Source organism: Terrapene carolina, unplaced genomic scaffold (assembly GCF_002925995.2).
Source record: "Terrapene carolina triunguis isolate 2854851 unplaced genomic scaffold, T_m_triunguis-2.0 Scaffold84, whole genome shotgun sequence".
NCBI lineage: Eukaryota > Metazoa > Chordata > Testudines > Emydidae > Terrapene > Terrapene triunguis.
The window spans coordinates 31,795,441-31,805,585 of record NW_020664435.1 but is presented as its reverse complement, the minus strand read 5'-3'; the positions used below and the strand labels follow the sequence as shown (position 1 = coordinate 31,805,585).

General features: G+C 40.7%; 1 protein-coding gene across 1 annotated transcript in view; it reads right to left on the bottom strand.

Moving 5' to 3' along the window:
• Positions 1-10,145, bottom strand: part of KRIT1 (KRIT1 ankyrin repeat containing) — a 52,810-nt gene that overhangs the window by 7,796 nt on the left and 34,869 nt on the right. The window contains exons 13-14 of the mRNA XM_024219029.3: positions 7,371-7,522; positions 6,069-6,235 (exon numbers count right to left, since the gene is read on the bottom strand). Of these exons, the coding sequence (XP_024074797.1) occupies positions 6,069-6,235; positions 7,371-7,522 (319 nt within the window). The remainder of the gene's footprint in view (positions 1-6,068; positions 6,236-7,370; positions 7,523-10,145) is intronic.

Here is a 10,145-nt window from a genome sequence, read left to right as displayed (position 1 = left end):
CGCGGTGGGGGGGGGGGAGGGATAAAGCGATCATCCCAGAGAATTGGGGCGGGGGGGGTTAGTTTGTTTTCTGCTGCTAAAGGTTAACAGGAAAACTGCAGCACTCAACGGGCTTTGCTTGGTATGTGGGAAAGGAGGACGCAGAAGCCGAAAGACAATGGCTTACCATGGCCGCATGCAAGCCGAATTCTGTTGCCCAGACCTGTGTCTGTGATCTCTAGCAGCAAAGCCACAGGCACTCAATATTAAGAGGCAAAATGCGACCTTGCACAGAAATCACATGTGCTATGTAATGTGAATAGTGTTGTTCACCGTGAAAGAGTATAAGCATTGTTCTGTAAAATGTATCTTTTAAAAAAATTCTCTCCTTTTTTCCCTCCCTCCAGCAGCTGCAAATTTTTCAAGCCTCCCTCCTCCGTCCCGAAGGCTATCTCAGATAAGGTGTCGGAAAAAGAGGACGCGAGACGAGATGTTCGCAGAAATCATGGAATCCACCCACAATGAAAGAGCTCATCTGAATGAGTGGAAGGACACGGTATCAAAGTACAGGAAAGATGCCAGTGAACGTGAGGCCATGAGGGACGCTTGAGATGACAGGTGGCAGGCTGCAACGCTGGGGCTGCTGCGTGATCAAACGGACATGCTCCGGCGTCTGGTGGAGCTTCAGGAACAGCAGCAGGAGCACAGAGAGCCGCTGCAGCCGCTGTATAACCGCCCTCCCCCCGCACCGGTGCCCGGCGCTCCTCCCCCGCGGTGTTAAAGGCGGGGGGGGGGGGGGGGGGAGGCTTCGTACACCCTCCCACTCCACCCCAGTGGACAGCCCAACCAAAAGGCTGTCATTATATTGAACTTTTTTAGTGGCCTTTTCCTTCCCTCCTATCCTCCTCCCAAACCCCACCCGGGCTACCTTGTCAGTTCTCTCCCTCTTTTTATAATCAATTAATAAAGAATGCATGATTTTTAAACGATACTGACTTTATTTCCTTTGAAAGCAAGCTGTGATCGAAGGGGGAGGGTGGGTTGCCTACAGAGAATGAGTCAATAAAGGGGGCAGGTTTTCATCGAGAAACAAACAGAACTTTCACACAGTAGCCTGGCCAGTCATGAAACTGGTTTTCAAAGCTTCTCTGATGCGCCGCGCTTCCTGGTGTGCTCTTCTAATCGCCCTGGTGTCTGGCTGCACGTAATCAGCAGCCAGGCGATTTGCCTCAGCCTCCCACCCCGCCATAAACGTCTCCCCCTTACTCTCACAGAGATTGTGGAGCACACAGCAAGCAGCAATAACAATGGGGATATTGGTTTGGCTGAGGTCTGAGCGAGTCAGTAAAGTGCGCCAGCGACCTTTTAAACGGCCAAATGCACATTCCACCACCATTCTGCACTTGCTCAGCCTGTAGTTGAACAGCTCCTGACTCCTGTCCAGGCTGCCTGTGTATGGCTTCATGAGCCATGGCATTAAGGGGTAGGCTGGGTCCCCAAGGATAACTATAGGCATTTCAACATCCCCAACGGTTATTTTCTGGTCTGGGAAGTAAGTCCCTTGCTGCAGCCATTTGAACAGAGTAGTGTTCCTGAAGACGCGCGCATCATGAACCCTTCCCGGCCAGCCCACGTTGATGTTGGTAAAACGTCCCCTGTGATCCACCGGTGCTTGCAGCACCATTGAAAAGTAACCCTTGCAGTTTATGTACTGGGTACCCTGGTGCTCCGGTGCCAAGATAAGGATATGGGTTCCATCTATCGCCCCACCACAGTTAGGGAATCCCATTGCAGCAAAGCCATCCACTATGACCTGCACATTTCCCAGAGTCACTACCTTTCGTAGCAGCAGCTCAATGATTGCTTCGATTACTTGCATGACAGCAGCCCCCACAGTAGATTTGCCCACTCCAAATTGATTCCCGACTGACCGGTAGCTGTCTGGCGTTGCAAGCTTCCACAGGGCTATCGCCACTCGCTTCTCAACTGTGACGGCTGCTCTCATCCTGGTATTCTGGCGCTTTAGGGCAGGGGAAAGCAAGTCACAAAGTTCCATGAAAGTGCCCTTACGCATGCAAAAGTTTCGCAGCCACTGGGAATCGTCCCACACCTGCAACACTATGCGGTCCCACCAGTCTGTGCTTGTTTCCCGGGCCCAGAATCGGCGTTCCATGGATAGAACCTGCCCCATCAACAACATGATCTCCAAAGCGCCGGGACCCGCGGTTTGAGAGAATTCTGTGTCTGTGTCCATGTCCTCATCACTCTCGTCACCGCGCTGACGTCGCCGCCTCCTCCTTGCCTCGTTTTTCTGGTCCTGGTTCAGCATAAACTGCACGATAATGCGCGAGGTGTTTACAATGTTCATGACTGCTGTCTTGAGCTGAGCGGGCTCCATGCTTGCCGTGGTATGGCGTCTGCTGTGTTCACCCAGGAAAAAAGGTGCGAAACGGTTGTCTGCCGTTGCTTTCATGGAGGGAGGGGTGAGGCTGTACCCAGAACCACCTGCGACAATGTTTTTTGCCCCATCAGGCACTGGGATCTCAACCCAGAATTCCAATGGGCGGGGGAGACTGCGGGAACTATGGGATAGCTATGGGATAACTACCCACAGTGCAACGCTCTGGAAATCGACGCTAGCCCCGGTACATGGACGCACACCGCCGAATTAATATGCTTAGTGTGGCCGCATACATTCGACTTTATACAATCTGTTTCCAAAATTCGAATTCTGTAAATTCGGATTAATCCCGTAGTGTAGACATACCTTTTGTCTCATTAACTTCTAATTGTTACAAATGACCTGAAATCAAGGGTATAGGTGCAAAAATCCATCGGTGCACATTAGTCACTTGGTTTACAAAAGAAAGCTCTTAATTTCTTTTTATGCACAATCAGTACAGGCAATATCATCAGTTTAGATGTAGTGTTCTTCTGTCCTGAAAAGTTTTTTCACCACCTGCAAATATTATGGCCTGAAAACAATGAAAAGAAAGCTTGGACAGTACAGGATACCCAAATTTCAAAAACGGTTATCAAATCACCAATATTGAGGAAGGGAACATTATTAAAGTTACAGATTTGAAAGGACAGATCTTTTGCTAAATACATGCACTTGTTCTAAATCAAGTATAGCAAAACATAAAATATAAACAAAAATCATGTCTGTCTGTCTTGCAAGAATAAAAAGCGAACACAAAGTAAAGTGAAAATGAGTTTTCTCAAGATTCACAAAAAATGTTCCGTTTTCCTCACACCCAAGAACATATGAATGGCCATACTGGGTCAGACCAATGGTCCATCTAGCAGAGTATCCTGTCTTCCAACAGCGGCAAGGGCCAGATGCTTCAGAGGGAATGAACAGAACAGGGCAATTATTGAGTGATCAATACCCTGGCATCCAATCCCAACTTCTGGCAATCAGAGGTTTAGGGACACCAAGAGCATGAGGTAGCATTCCTGACCATTTTGGCTAATAGCCATTGATGGACATATCCTCCATGAACTCATCTAATTCTTTTTTTGAACACAGTTATACTTTTGGACTTTGTAACATCCCCTGGCAACGAATTCCACAGGTTGACTATGCGTTGTGTGAAGAAATACTTCCTTAGTTTATTTTAAACCTGCTGCCTATTAATTTCACTGCGTGACCACTGCTTCTTGTGTTATGTAAAGGGGTAAATAACACTTCCTTATTCACTTTCTCCATACCATTCATGATTTTATAGACCTCTATCATATCCCCCTTAGTTGGCTCTTTTCTAAGATGAACAGTCCCAGTTTTTTTAGTCTCTTCTCATATGGAAGCTGTTCCACACCACGATCATTTTTGTTGCCCCCTCTGTACATTTTTCAATTCTAATACATCTTTTTTGAGATGCAACCAAAACTGCATGCAATATTCAAGGTATAGGTATACCATGGGTTTATATAATGGTGTTATGATATCTTCTGTTTTATTATCTATCCCTTAATAATGGTTCCTAACATTCTGTTAGCTTTTTTGACTGCCGCTGCACATTGAACAGATGTTTTCAGAGAACTATCCACAATGCCTCCAAGATGTCTTGCTTGAGTAGTAACAGCTAATTTAGACCCAATCATTTTGTATGTATAAATTGGGATTATGTTTTCCCATGTGCATTACTTTTCATTTATTTAATTACTGCCATTTTGTTGCCCAGTCACCTAGTTTTGTGAGATCCTGTTGTAACTCTTCATAGTCAGCCTCATAGTCAGCTTTACTAACTATCTTGAGTACATTTATATTGTTTGGAAACTTTGTCACCTCACTGTTTACACCTTTTTCCAGATCATTTCTGAAAATGTTGAACAGCACTAGTCCCAGTACAGATCGTTGGGGGACCCTGCTATTTACCTCTGTCCACTATGAAAACTGACCTTTTATTCTTACTCTTTGGTTCTTATATTTTAACCAGTTACCGATCCATGAGCTGACCTTCCCTCTTATCTGATAACAGCCGACTTTGCTTAAGTCATTGGTGAGGGTCCTTGTCAAAGGCTTTCTGAAAGTCCAAGTACACTATATCTATTGGTCCAAATGTTTGTTGACCCTCTCAAAGAATTCTAATAGAGTGGCGAGGCATGATTCCCCTTTACAAAAGCCAGATAGACTCTTACCCAACATATTATGTTCATCTAAGTGTCTGATAATTCTATTCTTTACTATCATTTCAACCAATTTATCTGGTACTGAAGTTAGGCTTACTGGCCTGTAATTGCCAGGATTGCCTCTGGAGCCTTTAAAAAAAAAAAAAAAAAAATCGGTGTTACATTAGTTATTCACCAGCCAGTTGGTACAGAGCTATTTATTTATTCTATTTATTTATTTATTTAAGCAACCGGTTACATACCAGTTAGTAATTCTACAATTTCATATTTGAATTCCTTCAGAAATCTTGGGTGAATACCATCTGGTCCTGGTGATTTATTACTGTTTAATTGATCAATTTCTTCCAAAATCTCCTCTATTGACAACTCAATCTGGGACAGTTCCTCATATTTGTCACCTAAAAAGAATGGCTCAGATGTGGGAATTTCTCTCACATCCTCTACAATGAAGACTGATGCAAAGAATTCATTTAACTTCTCCGTAACAGCTGTTACTGCAACATCTTCCTTGAGTGCTCCTGTAGCACCTTGATCGTCCAGTCACCCCCCTGATTATTTGGCAGGCTTCCCGTTTCTGATGTACTTCAAAAAAAATTGCTGTTTTTTTTGGTGTCTTTTGATAGTTGCTCTTCAAATTCTTTTTTGGCCTGCCTCATTATACTTTACACTTGACTTGGCAAGGAACATAAACTCTGGCATCTTCATCAGTAGGATCTGCCTTCCAATTTTTAAAAGACATCTAAAACCCATATTCAAACTTCTTTGCATAATCTGTATAGATAGCATACAGCAATGGGTTTCTTTTTTTGCATATTCTAAACAATTTTGTTCAAAAAGGTGGTATTCTTAGGTCTTAATCCTGTAAACTCTTATTCCTGTGTGGAACCCTTACACATGCAAGTAGTCTTATTCACTTCAGCAGCACTATTCGCATGAATAAGGATTTGCAGGATCAGGCCCTCACCCCCTTGGTAATGTATACATCGGAAGCTGCCATAGTAAATATGAATGGGAAATCAGTTTCTTGTATAATGGGTTATACAATAGCTGCCTCATCACCCCACTAAAACCACAGCTCAAGGTTACAAGAATGTGATAGTTTAGCACCAATTAATAAAATTGACTAAAATTTTTGTTCTTTTAAATTATAACATACCCACTGAAAAACACTAAGTCCTCTAGCCCTTAAATTTTGCAAACTAGTCACATAGGATACACTTTTAGTCCCAGTCGCAGTGGATTTGATGCACAGCTCACATTATTGATATGGGAATTAAGTGGCTAGACCAATATGCACAGTTCTGAAGCTGTACTCCACATACTGGAGGTCAATGATAGTGTTTAATTTCTAGTTAATACAACACACCTGCAGTTTACTTGGAAATAGTTGAAACAGTTTATATTAAACATTTCATATTAAAAACAAAACAATCTCAGTTTAAATACTCACTCACTTTAGGAAACCTTGTTTGTGTTTCTTACTCTCATAATTTCCATAGACTATTTGTAGCAGCAGACTTGCCAGTGTGATCAGTTTGGCATCAGGTGAAGTATAGAAGCCTTTCAGCAAATTATATCTGGCTTCATCAAACAGGATAAGAATAGCCAGTGGATCCTCAATCTGTTTAAAAATATAAATTTTAAACATTTTGATTAAAATGTTTAAATGTAATTTTCCTTTTACAAACTAAGTATAACTTTTTACTGGAGACAAAGATATGATCTTGTTTAACTGAAATGTGTATTTTATTTGGTCTAGAAGAAGAATAAATGCTATGATTCATAAATATTGATATGCAAGTATTTCCATTTTCTGATCTAACATACATAAATTACAACTGAATACCACACTACGCCAAATCAAAATCACATCAAACCCATAAAAGCCAAAAAACATTTTACACTGTTGACAAAAAAAAAAAAATCTATTTTCTCACTCTATACTATCTATTTATGACCAGTTTTTACCACCCTTACTCTTGCCAAGTAGTACCACCTTTCTCTGAGAGTAATCTCACAGATATCAATGAACTATCTGTAAGAAGAAAATTACTCAGAATGAGTAAGGGTACTAGAAAGAAGGCAGGACTGGAGGAAAATCTGATTGGCTTAACTAAGGTTCCAATCCATAAACAATATTGTCTGTTTTGTGATTAAGTTTAATTGCTTAGGAGTATACTCGGACAAGTCTTTATTCTATTGGAGGAATAGCATTGATGAGAAACTGCTGTTTCTAGGAGCTCGCTTAGTACTATTTTATTATTATTATTGACAATACATTTGTTTGGAATGTAAGTGATTTTCTGCAATTTCAATAAATAACAGGAGAATAAACCTTAGAATTGTAAAAAGTCAGAGGCCTATTCTACCATTGTCCTGTCCCACAATTATTAACAGGAATTACAGGCTTGATCTAACTCCTATCAAAATCAACAGGACTCTTTCCTTAATCTTCAGTGGGAGTTGGATTAGGCCCTACATGCACACAGGCAGAAGAACAAATCACTTTAACTGACAGATACTCTTAGACCTACTAATGTTTTCTAACAGGTTTAAATATGATCTAAAGTCATGGGTTCTGAACCTGTAGTTTGCAACTTCTTTCCCTTTCTTATTGGTCAGATGGGAAGGGGATCCCAAAATTTATTTAAGTTCTAAAACAGACTAATGGATTGACATTCTAATTAACATACTCCTGGCTGATAAAGGTTTCTGTTTCTGCACCTGTATTTGATATTAGCACTTCTAATGCAGACCTTTTTTTCAACCTCCAAAGGAAGTCTCACATCCCTCCTCAGGAAAAGCTGTGGGGTTTCCCTTTGAGGATCCAAGTTTGTCAGTTCAGTGAGTATTTCAGGCCAGTCACGAACATGCTGCAAAGGTTTATGATATGGCTTCAGCTGGAGGCCTGGAAAATAACAACTTTTCATTTAAAATAATAAACAGGGGAATCAAGCACATAGATGCTCAAATGAATGCTATACCAAAATGTAAGAACTGAGAATTCGCTTTTCTCAAACAAAGAACTGTTTTCTTTTTACCGTATATAAAAGGTCGCAAACATGGTGACAAATTTATCACAGCAGAGGCCACACCAATAATTCAGTAAATGCATGCTTGAATTATGTTCAGCTTCTCAAAAATGAACTGAAATTCTTTAAAAAAAAATAAGTAATTTTAAAAATTTAAGTTTGTAATGAAACATATGGGTGGACCTTAAAACTACAAGTAAAAGGCTGTGGTAAGGACTGCAGGATTGGGCCAAAACACCACATCAAATAAAACATTTAAAATAATTTCCTCTTATTGCTTCTGAATCGGTTCCTTCTGCTAGTGCCTGTGGAATCACAGATGTCTAATTCAGGGTAAGGAACTACATTAACTACTAGGCTTTAATGATTGTATTAGCTAGTGATTGTAGCAGTTATTTTAGGAGAAATAAGAGTCCAGAACTCAGGTCTTGACAGGAAAATATATCTTCGGTTTGTTTTAGAAACATTTTTGCCATTTTATAGACTGTAATTGTTTCAGGATAGAGGCTGTGCCCTTTCTATGGTCTGTAAAGCATCATGATCCCAACATGCTGTAACCATGCAGTTTTTCCTGCTTCCCTACTCTTATTGAGGCTGACCTACAGATCTAGATCCTTGTGCTAACCAGCACACAGCCGCAGCTACATTCAGGCAACCCATCTGCCTATCCTCCTTTCCCTCATGATCTCCCTACTGCTTACCTGTCTTCTAGCTCCCCACTACTCAACTCTCCCTCACTTCTGCACAGCTACTGCCCACTTAAAATCTTCTCCCACTTCTGATTTGTCCTTCCCACATTCAAAACCCTCTACAATTAAAAACATCATAACCTGTCATAGTTTTCTTGTTAGATTTTCATTATCTAACGTAAGATGACCATTAGTTGCTTAAATAGGAAAGCAGAAACAAGCTGATTTCTCAAAGTATTTTCACAGAGCATCTTGGTTTAAACACACTCGGAAGGTAAGGGACTAGAGCTGGGTGATTTTTTTTTTAAATTTTTGGAAACTAGCTGTTCCACTTGGTATAAACAAACAAACAGTCACTGGGCCAGAGAGAAAGAGCGAAATGACTCTAGGTTGGTGATCAGCGCACTCATCTGGGAAATCCAAGTTCATGTTCCTTCTCCAATTACTATTTAATTATTTATGCACAGTGGAACACCTTCAACAGGAAAGACTGAGAGACCCATATTAGAATATCCCATAGCCCAGTGGCTAGGGGACTTTCCTATAGTGTAGGAGACCCAAGTTCAATTCCCTTCTCCACTTTAGGCAGAGGTGGGGGGATTTGAACTCAGGTGTCTCACATCCCAGGTGAATGCCCTAATGATTGGGCTAAAGCTCATTACGGAGGCACTACTACCTCCTTTTCCTCTCCTATTTTGTGAATCTAGCACTTTAATAATGCCCAGAAACACAATGTTTTGGGTTGAACTAAACATTTTGCTCAACCCACAAGTGACTTTTTCAGTTTGCTGAAATTTTTTGAATTTTCAAATTTGGTTTCATCCAAACTAATACTTTCCCCACATTTTTTCAGAAATGCCAAAGAACCATAAAATCAGTTATTTGCCCTGCTCTAAAAGGGAGACAAGCATCAAGACATCATCACTCAGCCAGGCTCCTTTCATCTCAAGGACTGCAGCTCTACGTTTGTATGTCTGCTGGTGGGCCCATATAGTTTTCTATTGGTTGTTCATAAAGGGAAGTTAAGAAACAGTGGTGAAACTGGGAGAAAATGGTCAGATAGAAAAACTGAAGAAAAGCATTATTTAAAACAATTTCAACTATAACACACTCATCATATTTTAAATTCCAGATATAAAAAGAAGAAAGCAGCACTGAAGTGTTGAATTCTTAATGCACAGCTTTTTTCCTTACACTACCACAAGCAGTGAATCTAACCCAATTTGAAGCAGTTGAAATCATAATGATAGTTTCTCAGATTTAATTGGCATTACAAATGAGCCCCATAGCAACCTTGTCACAGTAATGTTGTTTACAACCTTTTCTGACAAGTAGGCATAATAATGACTGACTACAGCTTATGCATGTTTCTACCTATCTTTTTGAAATCTGGTTGGAAAGAGATGGCATGAATGTTGCTAAAGAAAAAGAATTACAAAGATATATACTGTACATATGACTTTAATCCAAGAGGAGACTTAAATTGTATGAAAAAGCTAGCAATAGGAATAAGGATGCTTCCTGTGCTAAATATAGCTGAGAACTTGTATAATTTTTTTATAAAAAGGTTAGTGCAACATTGACTACATGAATTTATTATACATATGAAATAAGTTGAGGTAATCAAATTTACCTTAGTACACATTTAAGCAGACTAAATAGTCATAAAAAGTATCTCATAATACATAATGCTAGAATCAGGAAATAAAGTATGTACTAAGGACTGTCACAAGGTGAGAAAGCCCTTTAAGGGGGATGGGGCTCAGCTGCACTCTGTGCCAGGCTCAGCTCACCTTCCCAGGTGATGGGA